We start from the raw sequence: 18,446 nt of genomic DNA, 5'->3' as shown, positions 1-18,446 counted from the left end.
CGTTCCATCCCATCCCATCCCATCCCATCCCGTCCCGTCCCATCCCATCCCATCCCATCCCATCCCATCCCATCCCGTCCCGTCCCATCCCATCCCATCCCATCCCGTCCCATCCCATCCCATCCCATCCTTGCCCCTGCAGAGCCTCCGCTCTGCCCTTGGGCACAGCATCACTCCCAGCCACGCACCCCCATGGCACCCCCTCCCCAACTGCCAGTGCGCCGCCTTTGACAACTGAGCCTTTATTGAGCTTTGCCCCCGCTGCCCCGCGGGAGAGATGGTGCCCAGGGCGCATGGCCGGTGGCACAGTGGCTCCGGCACCGGCGGTCACTGCTGGACCCTGCGGATGGACTGGACCTGGCCCGTCTGTGCGTGGGAGCCCCACTCCCGCACGTGCTTGTACTCGCCCGCGCGGCTGTCGCTCTCCAGGAGGTACTGGAAGCCCCGGTACCCTGGGTACTGCGAGCAGACCCACCTGCGACAGAGCAGAGAGCGGCGGCGGCTCAGGGCTGGCAGCACCATGAAGCACCCTGTGCTGCGGGTGCTGGGCAGCGGGCAGGGTGCCGGCAGCTGCCAGAGCATCCTCAGCTCCGATGCGTGCCCCCGGTGCTGGGTCCTGGCAGGGTGCAAGCCCCCGGGGTACTCACGTGCCGGAGTGGACGAGGAAGGAGCCCACGGTGCTGCTGCCCCAGCCCAGGGCGGGCAGCGAGGGGCAGTCATCGCTCAGCTCCCCCCGCCTGCCCTGGAAGTTCTCCTGCTCGAAGAGCATCAGCCTGCTGTGCCCGCGGTCCTGCCGCCGAGAGGGTCACGACGTCGGCACGGCTGCCCTGCCCGGCCCTCCGGCCGGTGGCCGGCAGTGGGCTCTGAGAACCAGCCCGGCGGTGGGCTCTGGGGGCCGGCCCTGTGGCGGGGAGCTGGGGCGGTGGCACTCACGGCGCAGGCGATGGGGCGGAAGGAGCACATCCTCTCCACGTGGTAGGCGTTGCTGCCGCTCCACGCCTCCCAGCACGGGTACTCGCCACGCTCCAGCACAAACTGCTGCCCCTGGAAGCCACAGTGCTCGAAGCCTGCCCACCTGCCAGGGATGGGAGGGGGGGTGAGACCCCCGCAGCACCCACCACCCCGCTCACACCCGAGCCAGAGCCCGCTGCACCCTGTGGGGACTTGGCCATTCCCCGGAGGAGGCAGCTCTGTGGCTTGGGTGGCAGAAGGCACTGGAGACCTCCGTTCTCCAACCCCCCGCCATCCGTGGGGTCCCACAGCACTGTGGGGTGGCAGCCCCCCTGTGACCCCCACTCACGCCCCGCTCTCAATCTTGCAGGAGCGGACGGTGCTGAAGCCGTGCTCCAGGGTGCTGTAGCAGTCGGCGGTGAACTCGCGCTTCTTGCCCTGGAAGAAAGCCTCATCCCACACCACGATCTGGGGAGGATGGAGGGAGTCAGGGGGCTCCGTGGGTGCAGAGGCCCCAAGCAGACGCTGCAACCCCATGCCCGGGCATTCACGGGGCTCAGGCTGCGTCGCTGGTCCTCCCCAGGCTCCCGTACCTTCCAGAGACCGGAGGATCTCCTGCAGCGGTGGGTCATAGTGGCTCTGCCAGGGCACAGGGGAACGGGACCATTAAAGCCTGCCCCGAGGCTGGTGCATCGCTGGCCCCTGCAAGCCTGGCCTCATCGCTGCAGCCTGGCCAGACCCACCAGCCCTGCGCTGGGGGCTTGGCCCTTCCCTGGGATTCCCACGTCCCGGGACCGGGCTTCAGGCCATGCGTTGCATGAGCAGTGCAGGCAGATGGAGGCAGGAGCCTGCAGATGCCTGCTCTGCTCTGCGGGGCTTGCTCCAGCCTCTGCCCTGATGAAACTGCCCTCGGGACCCTGTGCACGTCCCTTCACCGGCGGCGTGGGAGGCAGCGATGGGGTTGCTCCACACCAGAGCAGGCACAGAGCACGGGCCGGGGCTCTCCCAGCCCACCCAGGGCGGCTATCTGGGCCGTGCGGAGCAGCGGGTGTCTGGCAGGGCAGCCGCGGCCTTGGCAGCCGTCCTGGCAGTACGGCACAGCACTGCAGCGGGGTGAGCACGCTGCCTGCCCATGCGTGGGGCTGCCCACAGCTGCCCGTGCCCAGGGAGACTCCTCCTCCTGCAGGCAGATCCCTGAGCCAAAGCCTCTGTGCGGGCAGCCCTGGCACGGGCAGCCCTGGCACAGGCAGCCCCGGCGCAGGCAGCCCCGTGCAGGTCCCCAGGCATGCTCACCACGTGCAGGCAGGGCCAGCGCCCGGGGCTGCAGCCAGGGCAGTGCTGAGCCAGGAGCGCTGCAGAGGTGGCCGCATGCCCACACTGAGCAGCAGCACCCTGCCCCGCTGCCACGGCCAGCGATGCCCCCGATCCCCCCACTACCGTTCCCCCTGTGCCGAGGCGTGTGACAGCAGAGCAGCACCGCAGCCCGTCCCCGGCGGCTGCCCTCGTCTTGCACCCCGGCTGCAGAACCCCGCAGCCCCCAGCCACGCCATGCCAGCGGCCTCAGATCCTCCTCCACACATCCCCGTGGCAGCTCTGCTCCCAGGACCCAGCCATGCGGGGCAGGGGCAGCTGCCGCCAGGCTCCCGTGCTTACCTGGGGTGAGGCGCTGGTGCCCGGGGAGGTGACATGTCCCGCAGCCCTCTGGCTGGGTTTTTATAGCCTCCAGATAGAGACAGAGCCCAGGAGAGCATTACTGAAAACCCTAACTCAGCACATGGCGGGGAGGAGGGACCGGGCAGAACAAAGGCGATGCAGCAGAGAAGCTGATGAGCCGGGACGCCACGGCTCCCGCTTCCCTGGCCCACCGGGCACGGGCTGTGACCCCCGGCCCCGCAGCTCCGGAGCCGGGACATCACCCCCGGGATCTGCTGGCGTTCCTGCCACGTGCCCTGCCCTGGCGTGGGGCTGGGCTGGGACCATGCCCCCCAGCTCTGGCAGCACTCCGGGCTGGGACCATGCCCCCCAGCTCTGGCAGCATTCCTCCTGTGCACGAGCAGCGCTGCCTGCCCCGTGCCTCGGCTGGGGGTGCGGGGAGGTTTTCTCACCTGTGTTTCTGGGAAGTAGGAGGAAAGATGCATCTCCACTTGCAGCAGTGCTTGCTCTCCCTGCTAGGGCAGAGCAGCTCTCCCCGAAAGCCTGGGCAGCTCTTTTGCAGGTTGAGCACACAGCAGCCATGGAGAATCGTAACAAGCAGGGACCGGGGGCACGGGGAAAGCAAGGGGCAGGTTTGCAAAGGCATTAGAAGGACTAAAGATGCGGATCAAGACATGGAGCGCTGCAGCAGCCTCCTGCCTCTGTGCGCAGGGACCTGGAAAAAGCCTGCTGCATCCACGTTTTGGGTACCTAAATACCGTCAAGCTTTGCTCACGGTGACACCCCCACACCAAATCATCCCAGGATCGTGCTGGGAGCATGCAGGGCTCCGAGGGCTGGGCACCTTGCAGAGGCACCCACGCAGCCTGCCTGTCAGAGGGGGGAGCGGTGGGGCAGCAGCGAAAGGAGGCTGTTGGGCCGAGTGGAAAAACCCGTGTTCCCAGGTAGTGCTGTGTTTTGGGACAGCATTTGCCAGGAAACTGTTGGGTGGCTGAGCTGGAGCATCTTCCTTTGTGCAGCTGCAGCCCTGGCAGCCCTGGGCACCGCGGGGGAGGCAGAGCAGGCCAGCACGGCAGCCGGGGGGGCTCACATGTAACCAGCTGCTCCTGGTCGCAGTGGGGCTGCGCTGGCTGTCCCCGACATCTGCAGCCCGCAGCAAATGTGCGTTTGGCACAAGCTGCCCCCAGCCTCTCGCTGTGGCCTGAGCTAAACTCAGCTTGCTGCTGGCCACACCAGCGCGGTGACCACAGCTTCCTCGCTCTCTGCGACGTGCCCCGGCACCGGGACGTGGTTGTGTGGAGCCCACGCTGCGGCTGGGTGCACCCACGGTGCCGCTCAGTGCTGGGCAGGGGACAGCAGGACTCACCAGGGCAGAACAAACCCCTCGCGCTGGGCACGTGCCTGTGCCTGTGCCTGCCGGGGCCGAGCTGGGTCAGCTCCAGCCATCTGCACCCGGGGCGAAGCTTGGGCAACTCTTTGCTGTGTTTGAGCTGTGCATCCCACCTGCCCTGCGGTGCCGGGGCAGGACAGTGCAGCACGGGATGGTGCAGCAAGGGGCTTTCCAAAGCACCTGCAGCCAGCGGCAGGGATGCTCAGTGAGGAGGGCAGAGATTTTGTGTCCAGGGGGCTCAGGAACTGCCGAGGACAGATCCCTGCTGTCAGCCCTTCCACAGCACCGTCTCAGGGAAAATCACTGGGCTGCTGAGTCCTCGGAGTAATGGCCAAAGCAGCGCAGAGCAGCCATCAGAAGCAGAGCTCGGTCCCTCCGAGCACCGTTTTCCGATGCCCAAGTCCAAAGGTGCTGCTGGGAGGGAAAGCGGAGCCGGGAGCAGGGCAGCAGAAGCTGGGGGGTGGGTGAGACCTGCTGATGAACGCCCAGGAGCCACAAGCGAGGCAGTGCGGTTAAAAAACCCACCCTGGCTCCGAGAGGAAGAGAATGCAGCTTAAAAGAGAAATCTGTCTAAAAAAGATGAAAATGAATGCAAATTGAAAGCCATGAATCATAAAAAGCTGCCCAGCGTCAAGGTGAGAGACCAGACTGCGGGGAGTGCCCAAGGGAAACGGGGCAGCAGCACCCGCACGTGGCCTTGCCTGCGGGCACGGCACAGCCCGCCAAAAAAACGCGGGAAAAGAAGAAGGGATCAATAAATGCTTTTTGTTCAGGATTTTGGGCAATAGCCCAGAGGGTGCAGCTGGATCCCACCGCTGCTGGTTGACACTTCACACTTGAGGGGAACGAAAGATGACGGCAAAACTGAGAGCTCTGAGCTTTCTGAACGTGCAGCCTTGCGTGATTTACTGCTGCCAGTGATGAAGAGCCAGCCCAGGAGTGCTGGTGCTGGATGCCACGGGACACTGGGTGTATTGGAAAGGACTGGGAGGAGACAAATGTGCAGGTATTTCCATGATGAACAGGATCACAGCAGGCAAAGAGGGAGAGCACCTGATCGGCGGCTCGGTGGGTGTCAGGGGAAGGTCCCCCCAAGGTGCTTCCCGGTGCGGAGAGCGGCCGTGGGGTGCAGGAGACGCAGCACTGCAGGCTGAGCCACCGCAGGGACCGGTGCCCAGCGTGTCCCCGGCCAGCCACCCCGTGGCCCCCTCCGCCTGCCGTCAGTCAGAGACAGCACTGATGCACCAAAGCGCCACGGGGGATTTGGTACCGTGCAGCGTGGCGATGGCAAAACTAGGGATGGTACAGAATGAGCACAGCACAGGTTAAATGGGCTAAAAACTAGCTAGTGTCCATGCCAGTGGATGCAGTGAGCAGGGACATCCTCGAAGGAGAACACCATTTTCAGGGACTGAGATGGTTTGGAAAGTGTCAGCTTCGATTACACCTCATTTGGAAAAAAAACCCCAACTCCTGAAGCATTTCAAGACACTGAAGTCTTGCATCCTGGCATCTTCAGGGCAGCGCACTCAGGCGTTTGCGGGTATGGAGTGATGTTTAAAGCACGAGATTTAGGGTTTAGAGGGGAGAAATGAGCGCGGTGCAGCCATAGGGCTGGGCACCACGCAGCCACGGGGCACGGGCTTGGTGCACCCTCCCCGGCTGCAGCGGCACTGGAGCTGGGTGCCTGTGCCGGTCTGGCACCACGGGTGGTGGGCAGGGGAGGGCGGCGTGCCGGTGCCGGCCGGGCCGTGTGAGGGCTATATATGTCCTGTCGGGGCAGCCGCACGCGGGGCAGCGGGTGCCGCCGCACGCTGCAAAGTGGCACGATCAGGTCTTCTGTTGTGCCGCGGGCACAAAGGAAAGTGCTGGGTTCAGCGGCTGGGCACGGGGCCGGGGAGAGGCTTCCAGCTCGCCCAGCGCTTTGCAGGATGTGATGACTGGGCGGCCGCGCAGACACTGATGAGCTGGCAGTTCCTTTGTGCGCCCGCCCGGGGGTCTGCCCTTGCCAGGCTATAAAGTGGGGGCCTCGCTGCGCCCTGAAACACAAGCCCGCTCACTCCAACAAGAAGCAGCAGCTGCCCAGGTAAGAGGACAAAGTCCCCGGGCACCGGGCTGCAGACGGACCTGAGGGGGGGGAGAGGGAAACGCAGGGTCTCAGCCGTGACCACCGCTGTGGCCACCACGTCCGGGAGCACCCTGGTGCTCAGTATCCCGCTGCCCTCTGCTCCCCCGGCAGCCGCTGGTGACACTCATGGGCTGCATGGAGGGCTTCATGCAAACTGAGCTGTCCCCTTCCCCACCCCCTCACACGCTGCCCCGGTGCCCAGCCGGGCTCCCAGGCACACCCCGTGTGGGATGGCCCCAGCACCCAGTGCAGCATCAGGCCCCAGCCTGGCTGGGGAGAGCAGGGAGCGGCTGGGCACCAGTGTTCGGGGCTGCCCTGGGCACCCCTGCAGTGGTGGGACCAGGCTCAGGGCTCTCCTGACCACAGAAGGAGAGTGTGGGCACCCGGGACCTCCCGCGGTCCTCCTGGTGAAGGCAGGACCCCCTGCCTGTACCTGCCTGGAGAACCTCCCGGCAGCTCCTCTCCTGGCCCCAGCTGCCCACCACATTGCTGAGCCCCCCATCCCAATGCAACTGTCCCCAGGGCAGGGTGAGGGCCGGGGTGGGTGGTGGGTGCCCACGGCCATGCATCCCCTCTAACCTGCTGCTGGCATCTCCGCCTGGTGCCCTGTCCCAGACTTGAGCCCAACACTGCGATGTCTGAGACCACAAAACCTGCTGCTCCCGGCCAGGCTGCGGAGGAGAAGGAGAAGGCGGCCCCAGCGCCAACTCCATCCCGTGACCCTGCTCCCGTCGCAAACAGCAAGGGCGAGGAGCCCTCCACAGAAGCCTTCAGGGTAAGCCCTGCTGCTCCCCACATGCAGGGATGCAGTCCAGGGGCGAGGGACGGTGGCAGCATCTCTGGGGCAGTCAGCAGGAGGAGAGCGCAGGCGATGCCGTCCCTCCCCGCTGTGTCTCTGCTGGGCAGCAGCTCTCTAGGTGCAGGATTTGGGCAGGCGCTTGCGGGGCTGCTGCAGGAGGGATGCTCCGGGTACCCCTTGGCTGGGACAGCTCGTTGGGGATCGCAGGCTTTGGAAACGCTCTCCCTCAGGCCATGGCGTCAGGGCTGGGTGCTGCCACCCGCTCCTTCCAGTTGCCCTCCACGTGCAGGGGTCCTGCGGTGCTGCGGAGGGGTGGAGGAGGCTGGGGACAAGGGGCGAGCGATGTGAGGGCTACGGCGACACTTCTGCACGTGACAGGCAGCAAAGGCCACAGCATGGATGCAGCTCCTGGAAAAGCAGCTCCTTCCCAGCCCGGCTGGGGCCCGATGTGGGCATCAGCACAGGGAGACGTGCCTTGGCAGCGGCAAAACTGGGGGCAGGATGAGGCCATCTCGGAGCAGGGATGGCTGTCAGGAGAGGACCTTCCTGTGCTCAGCCCGTGTTGGGACAGGGCTGCTCATGCACAGAGCCCAGCTCAGCTTGCCCAGGCACCAGACCTGAAAAGCTGCAGGAAGCCTTGGAGAGCCGAGGGGGACACGTGGGGCAGTGGGCTCGTGCGTGCAGGGTCTGTGCAGGGACACGCAGCACCGCCCTGCCCTCCCCGAGCATGCCTGTCCCTGTCTGACCCCTTCCCTCTGCCCCCAGATCGTCGTCTTCGAGCAGGAGAATTTCCAGGGCAGGCAGATGGAGTTCACCACTGAGTGCCTGAACCTGGGGGACCGCGGCTTCGACCGGGTGCGCAGTGTCATCGTCATCTCTGGACCGTAAGTGACCATGGAGGGGACCGTGTCCCTGGGGATGCCCCGGGGAGGTGGGGACAGGGTCCTGGGGAGCAGTGCCAGGCACAGCGTGACGTGCAGGGGCATTTCCCTGCAGCCTGGGCAGAGAGTGGAGCAGGGCCAGCGCAGGAGCGGAGCTGGGGACCCCGGGTCTCCTTCGAGGCGGGCAGGATGGCCTGGGCAGGTGGGAAGGATGCCAGGGCCATTTGTAAAGCAAAGGACACTAGAAGCAAAGCCGAAGGCCGAGGAAAGGTGTCCATCAGATCTTCTACCTGAAGCTGTCCATGAAATGCAAGAGACCTGTAGATTTTAGAGAAGCCAAGGTGAAACGAGGCGGGTGCCTTGGACCAGGCTGGCAGCCAGGGCCACCGCAGAGACAAGGCTGGAGCGGGCAGGGGAGGGCAGGCAGGCAGCCCCACACGCCTGCCTGCGCCCAGGCAGCTGAGCAGCGATAAAGGAAGGTCCAAAAGCCATGGGAACAGTTGACACAGGCAGGGACAAAAATGATCACCAAACTAGATAACTGAACGGACGGATGATCTGTGTGTTGAAAGAGCATCTCACCGTGGCCGTGCCCGGCTGGACGCTCCGTGCCCGGGAAGGCAGCCTGGCGGCAGTGGGACAGCCGGGGGGGCTGGCAGTGCTGCGGGGAGGATGCACGGGACACAGCTTGCCTTGACAGCAGCCCTGAGGGACTAGGCAAGGGGACCTGTGGTCACCTTGAATGACACCACGTAGCACAGATGACAACTTTTTTATTAGGAACCCAGAATGTCCAACTCTTCTTGAAACGAAAGGGGGACGGAGCAGCCCTGAAGGAGCTCAGGTGTGATGCCTGGGGAGCTGCACCAGATATAGGAAGGGTGAAACTTGGAGAAGAGAGTACTTACGTGTCATTGGGGTCCTCAGTCCTCAGAGCCTTCTTGAGAGTCACTGGGGAGACTCTGTGCCCAAAAATTTACTTAGGGAAAGACAAAAGCAAAATCAACGATGCTGAGCCTTAGAAGTCAGTGTAAGGTCACACTGCCTGTGGTACTTGAACATGTCTCCTGCCATTAGGAAAATACCCGTTGGCATCTGCAGAAATAGCCCCTTTTTGCAGGGAAATGGGAAGCAGCAAATGCAGGGCTGTTCTGGTGCCGAGGGCTTTTGGAGCCTGGAGCCTGTGACATTCCCAGCACAGCAGCACCTCGTGGCATCGCTAAAGAGGTGACATTGCAGCTGAATAAGCCCTGATCGCCTGCACCCTGGTGATGGGATGAATGCCAGAGCTGGCTGAAGCTGCTGCAGTGAAGCATGCAAGCGTGCCAGGATCAGACAGCCTGGGCAGCCCTGGCCCGGGCTCGGTGGTGCAAGAGGGAAAACAGTCAAAGTCCTGCGATAACGCAAGGACGAGTCTCCGGTGCGCAGCGTGCAGGGCTCGCCAGCTGCCTCGGGGTCCTGCCGCTCCCCGGGTTGAGGAAGGGGAGTGCTGCGAGGACGCTGGTGTCTGCTGCCGGCCTTGGAGGCGTGCACCAGCGAGCACTCAGCTGAGAGCCTGCCACCTCAGTGCTCCACATCAGCTGCCGGCTCTGCACGTGCCATAGTGCCTGGGCTGGGAGAAAGGTGGGAGAAGGATGGTGGGGCCACTCCTGACACCCGCAGCCTTTTTGGGTGCTGGGAGCCCGGCTCCGGTGCCCTGCAGGCTGGCTGAGCAGGAGAGGAGCTGCTGGGTGGCATCTGACCCGCTGTCTTGTCCTACCCCTCTCCCCAGCTGGGTGGCCTATGAACAGGCCAACATGCGCGGGGAGATGTTCATCCTGGAGAAGGGCGAGTACCCTCGCTGGGACACCTGGTCTAGCAGCTACCGGAGTGACTGCTTCATGTCCATGCGTCCCATCAAAATGGTGAGTGGTCCGGGAGCAGAGAGCGCCCAGCGGGGTCTGGCCAGGGCTGGATCCGTGCTGCTCGATGCCTCGCTGCAGCAAGCTCCAGGGCTTCGGCCACGCCACCCCAGCGCCTTCCCTCTGTCTTCCCCAGGAGGCTGAGGACCACAAAATCTCTCTGTACGAGTCTGCTGACTTCAAGGGCAACAAGATGGAAATCCAGGAGGACGACGTGCCCAGCCTCTGGGCTTACGGCTTCTGCGACCGCGTGGGCAGCGTGCAGGTGCCCAGTGGAACGTAAGCCGGGCCGTGGCGGGAGCTGCCTCCTGCCAGGCTCCCCGTCCTCCCCCGCACCCCAGCTCGCTGCTCGCTGATCCCGAGCACCCGCACGGGACTCTCGGGCAGCCAGAAAGCGCCGCACGGCTGGTTTTGGTGGCGTATCCCATCACCCGGGGGGTCGCATCCAGTACACGGGAGGCAGGGGGGGCTCTGCCGGCTTCCCGAGAGCGTGCCGGCCGTGTCACTGCTGCCCGTAGTGGCTGACCCCGCTCAGGTGCCCTCTGTTTGCTTTCCCTGCAGCTGGGTCGGGTACCAGTACCCTGGCTACAGAGGCTACCAGTACCTCTTTGAGACGGGCGACTTCCGACACTGGAACGAGTGGTCTGCCTTCCAGCCCCAGATCCAGTCCATCCGCCGCATCCGGGACATGCAGTGGGACCAGAAGGGCACCTTTGTCACCCCCGACGCGCCCTCCGACTGAGCGTGCCGCCTGCTAGCTAACGAGTCCCGGGCCCCGTGGGGCACCCCCGCCTCCCCTCGCGCTCACCTGCTCAGCACTTTCCTTGTACATTGCACATTCCCTGGATGTACTCTACCTTGTGAGGCAAATTAAAAAAAAAACCCAGAAGACTAGAGCTGCTCAGGAGTCGGCGGTGCGCGAGCGTGGCCGTGGGATGCTCTGCGTCGGCTCTGCTTTTCCGTCCTGCTCGAGCCTCCTGCTGGAAGCCGGGTGGGATGTGGTGGAGGGCGATTTTCCCAGGGGAATCGCTCTCAGGCAGGACCCCCCCCACGCACACTGGGGCTGCAGCGGGGACAAGGGAGACCCCGGTGAAAGCAGGAGCATGCACGGGAAAGGGGGTGGCAGGAGGCTCCTCCAGCCTGGCCTCACCAGCCCCCGCGGGGTCTCTTGCGGCTGGGGGGGCTCAGGGCACCCCGGGAGCTGCCGGACTGTGGGGGGCTCCCAGCTCCCTCCGTGCCTGTGGGGCCGGGGGGCAGCGGGGGCTCCCGGGGCCCTGCCAGTGGGTACATGCGCCGAGAGGCAGGTCTGTGAGCAGCGTGCAGTGGGATTCACCTGAGCGGTAAATAATTAACAGCAGTAATTGCCGTCAATCGAAGACCAATTCACTCTCGAGGAGTTTTTTGTCCCCTCGGACGCTGTCCCTCCCCACCAGGCGCTTCCCCGCTTTCCTCGGGCCTCATTCCCCCTTTCCCATCCCCTTTCCCTCCCGGTGAGGCGCCTTCGGTGGCATTTTCCTGCGCTCCCGCTTTGCTCGTTAGCGATTGCAGTGATTGCAGTGCCACCGGGCGCTGTGCAAGCAGCACCCCGGGGGCTTGCTGGGGGCCGGGGGTGATTGCTGCTGGTGCAAGAAAAATCACGGGGGGGGTGACTGCTGCTGGTGCAAGAAAAATCACGGGGGGGGTGACTGCTGCTGGTGCAAAAAAAATCACGGGGGGGTGACTGCTGGCTGCTGGAGCGGGGCCGCGGGGTGGGGACCGGCTGGGCGGCCACGGCCGTGTCCCAGCACCGGCACGGGCTCCCCGTGTCGCCCGTGGAGCGCACGCGTGTCCCGGGCACACGCAGACACACGCACCCCGGTACGGGCACACGCCTGTCGCGTGACCCCGCCCGGTGCCGCCCGCCGGCGGCGGGGCGCATGCGCAGTGGGGCGGCGCGGGGATCCCGGCCCCTCGTGCGCGTGACGTCGCCGCGTCTCGCGCCGCTCCGGGCCGGCGGCGGTGGCGGCCCCGGTGAGGCGGGGGGGGGGGGGGATCGGCACGGCACGGCACGGCACGGCACGGCACGGCGGGGGCGGCGTGTGCCGCCAGCGCCGCTCGGCACCGGCTACGGCACGGTGTGTGTCCGCGTCCCCCCCCGCCCCCGCCGCGGCGCCGGCCGGCAGGTGACAGCGGCGGGTCTGCGGGGCGGGCGGTGCTCGGTAGCGGCGGGCGGTGCGGGCGCCGGGAGCACCGCGGGCAGCGCTCGGTGCTCGGTGGGTGGCGTGCAAGGTGCTCGGTGCGCGGCGGGCGGTGCGCGGTGCAGAGCGGACGGTACGCGGAGCGGCGTGGGATGCCCGGTGCGCGGGGGATGCAGGGTGCTCGGTGCGCGGAGCGGTGCGGGCTGCATGCGGTGCAGCGCACGGTGTGCGGAGGCTAGTGCTTGGTGCGCAGCAGGCGGTGCACCGTACACAGCGCAGGGTTCACGGCGTGTGGTGCAGGGTGCTCCGTGCAGGGTGCTCCGTGTACCTTTTTTCCTCTCTTTCCTGCCTTGTGGCACGCTCCCCTTGGCCCCGGTCTCCCTGGCATCCCTTTGGGAGCCCGGCATCACGCTGTGCCCTCCATCACCCCTGCATCGCCGTACAGGACAGTGCTGCAGAGAGCAGGCTTGGGCATGCCGCCCATCAGGAGGCACCCACGGGCTGGGGCTGTCCGTCCGTCCGTCCGTCCGTCCAGGCACCTGGGGCTCAGCCCGGGGGTCGGGGCTGCCCTCCTCTGCTGGGGCAAGCATGGCTGCCTGTGCCGCGGCGGCCTGGGCAAGTGAGCGCTCGGTGAGAGGCTGTTCCCGTGGGTCTCGGTCAGCGTTAGCCTCACCTTTTGGCACGAAAGGTTTTGGCAGCTGCTGAGGTCTGGGCAGCTGCAGCTTCTGCTGGGCGGCTGCGGGGTGCGGGTCCCTTGGCCCAGGGGGGTTGCAGACAGGCTCCCGAGCGGCTGTGTTGGTGCCTTGCAGCCCAAAACACCAACGCTCTCCCTGCTGCGCCCATCTGTCGCCGGGCCGTTGCCCTGCGGTGCTGCATGGTGGGGAATGTGAGATCCACGCTGTTTCTGTAGCAAGCTCAAGTTCCTTGGGACTCGTGGCCAGAGTCACAGTCCCTGGCGCTGCTGGCAGCGCGTTCCCACTGCCGGCAGTGCGAGCTGGGCCGCAGTCTTCCATGGGAAGGGTATGGTTTGCATTGGGCGGGCCTTTGTTCTGTCCCTCGCTGTGTTTGTTTGCATGCTCGGGCTCTGTCCAAAAAACATCTCACAGCTTGAAACCCTTTCGCGCGTCTTCCTCTGCGAGTGGGAGCCCGGCCCCGGCAGCTGCTTGTACTTAATGTACGGGCAGCGAGTCTCCCCTTTGCACAGCTGTGCTGCTCTCTCGTGCTCGGGTACTGAGTGGCGAGATTAAAATGATTTGTGCTAACAAGTTTCCAAATTTGACGTTGCTTTTCTGGGAATACTGCAGCGTGCTCGTAGGGGAGCTTATCAAGTGCCAACGCAGGTTCAAATGTTTCCTCCAAGCAGGGTTCTGTAATAGCGTGCCTGACTGCAGCTTGTGCTCGGTGGCTGCCCGCGTGTGGCACCTGGCAGGACCAGACATGCTGCCCGCAGAGAGAGCCAGGGCTCTGCAGGGTGCTCACGCAGGGGAGGCAGCCCCTGAGATTGAGGGGTGATTTCCAGCGCTGACCCACGGTCCCTGCGTGAACCCGCGGGGGTGGTGTTCGAGGAAGGGGTTGGTGGATTGTCGTGGTTTAACCCCAGCCGGCAACTCGGCACCGCGCAGCCGCTCGCTCACTCTCCTCCCACCCAGCGGGATGGGGGAGAGAGTCGGAAAAAGAAAAACCTCGTGGGCTGAGATAAAGACAGTTTAATAGGGCAGAAAGGAAGGAAAACTAATGATAATGATAATAATATGACAATAATAATACTAAAAGAATTAGAATATACAAAAGAAGTGATGCACAATGCAATTGCTCACCACTCGCCGACCAATGCCCAGTTAGTTCCTGAGCCGCAATCCGCGTCCCTCCCAGCCAACTCCCCCCAGTTTATATACTGGGCATGACGTCATATGTTATGGAATGTCCCTTTGGCCAGTTTGGGTCAGCTGTCCTGGCTGCGTCCCCTCCCAGCTTCTTGTGCCCCTCCAGCCTTCTTGCTGGCTGGGCGTGAGAAGCCGAAAAATCCTTGACTTAGTATAAACACTACTTAGCAACAACTAAAAACATCAGGGTGTTATCAACATTATTTTCCTACTAAATCCAAACCACTGCACTATACCAGCTACTAGGAAGAAGATTAACTCTATCCCAGCCGAAACCAGGACATGGATCTTGCTGGTGCACCAGTGGTCGCCCTCCCAGCAGACTGGTCCTGAGTGCTGAGCTTTCTCCACTCCTGCAAGTTGCTTCTGTGCCTGTGTGCACGCTCGGGGGGCAGTGCCGCTCTCCGGGGGAGCAGCGGCTGGCTGCTGTCCGCAGCTCTGTGTTTCCCAGAAGACCGGAGCGTTGCTGGTAGGACCTGGCCATGAGAGCCAGTTTCCATGCCTCAGCATTTGATGGCATGTCAGCTGAGATGGGGCAGCCACCACCATGCTCCGAGCCCCCCGTGGTGGCTGAGCCGGGCACGGTGCCGCATGGGTCCTTCCCGGCATCGCCCGGAGCTGGTGCTGCAGCTGGCGGCGGGGGGCATTGCTGCGGGGGGATACGGGCAGAATTATGCCCTCTGCGCTGGTGCTGGTGAGATGTCCCAGGCTGGGAGGCAGGAGCTGCCGTGGGTCTCTCCAGGACGTGGTTCACTGGTGGGCTCACCAGAAGGATGAGCAGGCTCATGCCGCTGCCTTTCTCTACCTGTAGGATTTAAAAGCTGTATTAGTAATTTGTTTTGCTATTTTAAGGAGATACTTCCAAAGGCAGTTTGCATTACAGATATGCTGAGCCTTCAGGGGGTGTGCGGGATGGCAGGAGCACCATAAAATGCAGTGACTGTCAAGAACACTTTTGGAGAGAGAAAACACCCAGCAGGTCGTTTTATTTGGCACCGTACAGTTGCGTCTTCTGATGAATTTGTGATGCGTTTAGGAAGCCTCAGCCTCGTGCCTCAGCAGAGCGTGTTCCACTTCGGATTTCGCAGCCCTCCGAGCACAGGCAGCGAGCGTGCGGGCCGGTGGGAGAAGCTTGCCTTGTCCTCTGCCTGCTTTGTTTCATACCGTTTTGCAAGCCTTTAGTCTGTGCAGTTCTCCTAAACCCCTGTCTGCCTCCAGTATCACAGGGATTCTCCTCAAAAGAAATCCTGTCTAATGGTGAACGATGCTTTTTTTTTTCCCCTTTTCATCCCCAGTCCGTCCTTTTGTGCTGGCCTCACAGTGCCGGGTGCAGGCAGGAGTGTGGGCTGGCAGCACTGCCTGGGGCTGGCCCTGCCCGTAGGAGCCGTGCAGCGTGCGGCAGGCCCGCTGAGGAGCAGCCCCGAGCCCCCTCGCAGGGTCTGTAAACAAGGACCACTGACAGCAGCAGAGCGTTGCTCAATCTGCAGCGCTCGGAAGTTAAGCAAGCGGCTGGTTCCCATCACGCGTTCCCAAGCGAGTGACCCCAAACCGAGCCCAGGGAATCCACAAGTGGCTGCGGCATCGACGTGCTTCTCCATGGAGAAATGACTGCCGGCTCATCGGCTCTGGAGCAGCTGCAATCGCAGACTGCTGTAGCGGGGCAGGGAGAAGCAGCTGGGGTTTTTCCAGTGCTGCTGTTCCTGCTCGGTGCTGAGGGTGGACCGTGTCTGGCAGCGGCTGTGCCCGGACACACTGCAAGGGTGGTGGGAGAGCACCCGCCCCCCCTCCCCGCTTTCCCGAGCAGCTGTGCTCACAGCTGGCTGCGGGCCAGCGCGGCCGGGTGGCATGCAGAGGAAGGAGAGCATGCAGAGGAAGGAGAGCGTGCGGAGGCAGCCCTCGGTGGCCCAGCATTTGCACATGTAAATGGCAGCAGAGGACCCAGGGCTCGCAGCTGGGCTTCTGAAGACAGGAACCGAGCCGTGAAGCACTCGGATGTGCTGTTCAGGGTAATTTGTCTTACGGGTCCGCCATGCCACGCACGGAGCAGCACGTCTCGGAAGGACCCGGTTCCTTTTCTTCCATCCAGTTTCACAAGAAGAGCTTCTCCTGGGCCGGGGCTTGGTGGGAGGTCATTGCACGTCCTCGCTGGGGGCTGTGCAGGCACACGAGCTTTGTGCCGCATCGAGTGGGAGGCCACGTATTCACACATTGCTGAAGTGGGTGCTGGGCAGCGCTCTGTGCCCTTCCCAAAATTACTGGCTTTGTGAAAACGCCGAATGCTTGCCCTTGTGGCAGCTGATGTGCTGAGCCCGGCTGGGCCGCGGTGGAGATCCCCGGGCCGGTCTGCACTGAGGACCGTGTACCTGCAGGGCTGCGCCGCACCGGGAGCCGCAGGAAACGGGGCAGGGACGAGCAGAGAGGGCTGCGGGGAGATGGGGTGCAGCAGCGTTTCTCCCTCACCCTGCTGCCCAAGGGGTGTGCGGCATGCCTCTCTGTCCACATTACCCTCTCCTCAGTCAGTGCCTTCAGCTCTGGAGATGGCTGGTGTTGCTGCATGGGGAAATAAAATATTTTGATTTTGTTTCTTAAGCAAATTTGAGGTTTTGGGGTTTCTCTTGCAGAAACAACCTTTTATTTGCAAATCCTGATCTTTGTGCATGCAAGAATGGAGCTTGTTGAGACTTACGGTTTGGCATGTGGATTTGGAAAATATTTTTTTGAAGATACTTAGTATTTTTTCTAGCGGTTCCTCTGACTTCTTTTTCTCCCTGTTGTATGGCGGGCTCTGACCACCCACAGTCACGCGGGGAATCTTTGTTCAGTTTTGGGAGGGAAGAGTCGTGATTGTACCAGGCATGGTGAGTTAACGCGGAGGCAGTGCTCCTGTGCCCCGCTCCGGTGGGGTTCCCCGGGACCTACCCTGGGCCAGGGGTGGGAGTTGGAGGGACCCCGGTTGGAGGAGCGGGGGAACAGCCCCGTGCTTCCCGAGAGCCCCCTCGTCCAGCTCTGGGCAGGGAGCGGGACGACGGGGCCACTGGTCAGGGTGCAAGGGGAGCGAGCACAGGAGTGTGTTTGTCTGTCTGTCACTTCGTGCAGTGGCACCGGCACTGCCGCTGCCTTTGTGCCCCCCGAGGCAGCGACTGCAGAGTAATTAAGGAAAGGTAAAGCTCTGTGAATTGGAGCTGCGGGTTGATTAGAAGTCAGAAGCGTCCTTCTGAAGCGCGGAGCTCCTGTCCCGTTTTGGCACAAGCGCTTCCAACGTGGAGACCGAGCCGATCTGGCGGGTGGCCCCATCCGTCGCTGGGGGGGTCACGGACACAGACACCCCTCCTGCTCCGGCGCCCATCCCTCGCAGCCCGCGGCACGGGGCGGCGAGTGGGTCTCCCTTCCCTGCCTGTACCCCCTCACTCGGCTCGGTCCTTCCAGCAGCAGCTGTGCCTCCCGGCCCTGCTCCTTCAGCCAAGGGGGGGACACGGCGAGCCCCTTCCCTCCTGGCTTTGCTGGAGCTTTGCTGGGGTGCGGTGGGTACGGTGGCTTGTGCCAGATCGCTGAGGTGGGTGCCTCCATCACCGCCTTCTGCCAGCAGCTTTCACTTCGGGCGTTTCATAATTAATAAGCCAGTTTGAGACAAAGGCTGTTGCCTTACGGAGAGGTTGGCAGAAGTGGATACTGTGGTTTCCATCGCCGGACGATAAAATGCCATCGCTGTGCTTGGAATGAGAGGCGGGCGGAGTGAAGATGCTATAAATTGGTGGGATTTTTATTATTTCAGGAACATTGTAGCTTTGAGCAGGATAATAAAATGTTTTTCTAATCATAACAGCCTCGAGGCAATAAACAGACAGTACATTTGTGCTGTGAAATGTCTGTCGATTCTTTGTTGATGTGATTTAGAGCCTGTTAAAGCAGGCTGGCGGGCTGTGCATGCATCCCTGGCCAGGCTCTCCAGGGATGGCATGCCAGGGTGCTCAGCTGGGAACACGCTGTGTGGCTCAGGGCTTCCACCTTGCAGGCTTTTCTGAGTGAGAAAGACGGTATCTGAAGCCGGTGCACGCTGCCTTAATCCTCGGGGCATCAAATTCTGCCAGTTTATTTTTCTAGGTACTCAGCAGTGAGAATAAATTCCCCCATGTCCCCCCCAGGAGGAGGGCTTTGTGCTTTGGGAGAGAAAAGGTTTTTTGCAAAACCCCCTCGCCCCTGCAGGTCCAAGCCAGCGACCTCCGGGCTGCAGGAATGCGGTAGTTGCGGTGGTGCCGGGGAGCGGGAGCTGCGCCGTGGCGGTGGGCTGTGCCGCCGGACCCTCATGCCCGGCTGCTGGGGTGGCTTCAGCATCTGAGCAGAGCTGCCAGAGCCACGGCGAGCGCCTTTTGCAGCGGAAGGCGAAGAGGGGCTGTTCGGGAGCCGGCGTCGTTGCAGGGACTCTGGCTGGTGCATGGCGTTGAGTGCGCTCAACTGAAAGGAAACGGGGCAGGACCTGCGAGCGCGGCAGCGGCAGCGTGCCCTGCAGCTGTTTCGGAGGTGAGCTGAGGCGGCTGGGAGCTAAGGTGCAAGCTTAAACACCCTCCTTGTGGTTTGGGTGCTAAGATGTGTGCTTAAACACTCGTTCTTGCAGTCTTTTGACTATTTCTTCCAGTTTTACTTGGGATGATGTCAGCGGTGCAAATGCAAGCCACAGTGCTGTTT

The 18,446-nt window shown here is 63.1% G+C and overlaps 2 protein-coding genes across 2 annotated transcripts; one reads left to right on the top strand and one right to left on the bottom strand.

The window, feature by feature from the left end:
• Positions 1-327: 327 nt before the first annotated feature.
• Positions 328-1,583, bottom strand: CRYBA4 (crystallin beta A4). Its single transcript, XM_050906844.1, has 5 exons — positions 1,545-1,583; positions 1,301-1,419; positions 934-1,075; positions 648-790; positions 328-475 (listed from the first exon to the last, which is right to left on the bottom strand). The coding sequence occupies exons 1-5, from the start codon at positions 1,581-1,583 to the stop codon at positions 328-330; spliced, it is 591 nt and encodes a 196-aa protein (XP_050762801.1).
• Positions 1,584-6,756: 5,173 nt separating this feature from the next.
• On the top strand, positions 6,757-10,445 carry CRYBB1 (crystallin beta B1). The gene is made up of 5 exons (XM_050906772.1): positions 6,757-6,897; positions 7,687-7,805; positions 9,574-9,706; positions 9,840-9,982; positions 10,265-10,445. Exons 1-5 carry the CDS (start codon positions 6,757-6,759, stop codon positions 10,443-10,445), a joined length of 717 nt encoding a protein of 238 aa, XP_050762729.1.
• The last annotated feature ends 8,001 nt before the right edge of the window (positions 10,446-18,446 follow it).

Source organism: Gymnogyps californianus, chromosome 16 (assembly GCF_018139145.2).
Source record: "Gymnogyps californianus isolate 813 chromosome 16, ASM1813914v2, whole genome shotgun sequence".
Lineage (NCBI taxonomy): Eukaryota > Metazoa > Chordata > Aves > Accipitriformes > Cathartidae > Gymnogyps > Gymnogyps californianus.
This window is presented reverse-complemented; position numbering and strand designations above follow the sequence as displayed.

Bases quoted from the DNA above. Each gene is read 5' to 3' on its own strand.
- CRYBA4 (XM_050906844.1), bottom strand. From the start codon at position 1,583: ATGACCCACCGCTGCAGGAGATCCTCCGGTCTCTGGAAG. The intron at 1,420-1,544 runs GTACGGGAGCCT...CATCCTCCCCAG, and splicing joins GATCCTCCGGTCTCTGGAAG to ATCGTGGTGTGGGATGAGGC. The intron at 476-647 runs GTGAGTACCCCG...GCTCTGTCGCAG, and splicing joins TTCCTCGTCCACTCCGGCAC to GTGGGTCTGCTCGCAGTACC.
- CRYBB1 (XM_050906772.1), top strand. From the start codon at position 6,757: ATGTCTGAGACCACAAAACCTGCTGCTCCCGGCCAGGCTGCGGAGGAG. The intron at 6,898-7,686 runs GTAAGCCCTGCT...CTCTGCCCCCAG, and splicing joins CCTCCACAGAAGCCTTCAGG to ATCGTCGTCTTCGAGCAGGA. The intron at 9,983-10,264 runs GTAAGCCGGGCC...CTTTCCCTGCAG, and splicing joins GTGCAGGTGCCCAGTGGAAC to CTGGGTCGGGTACCAGTACC.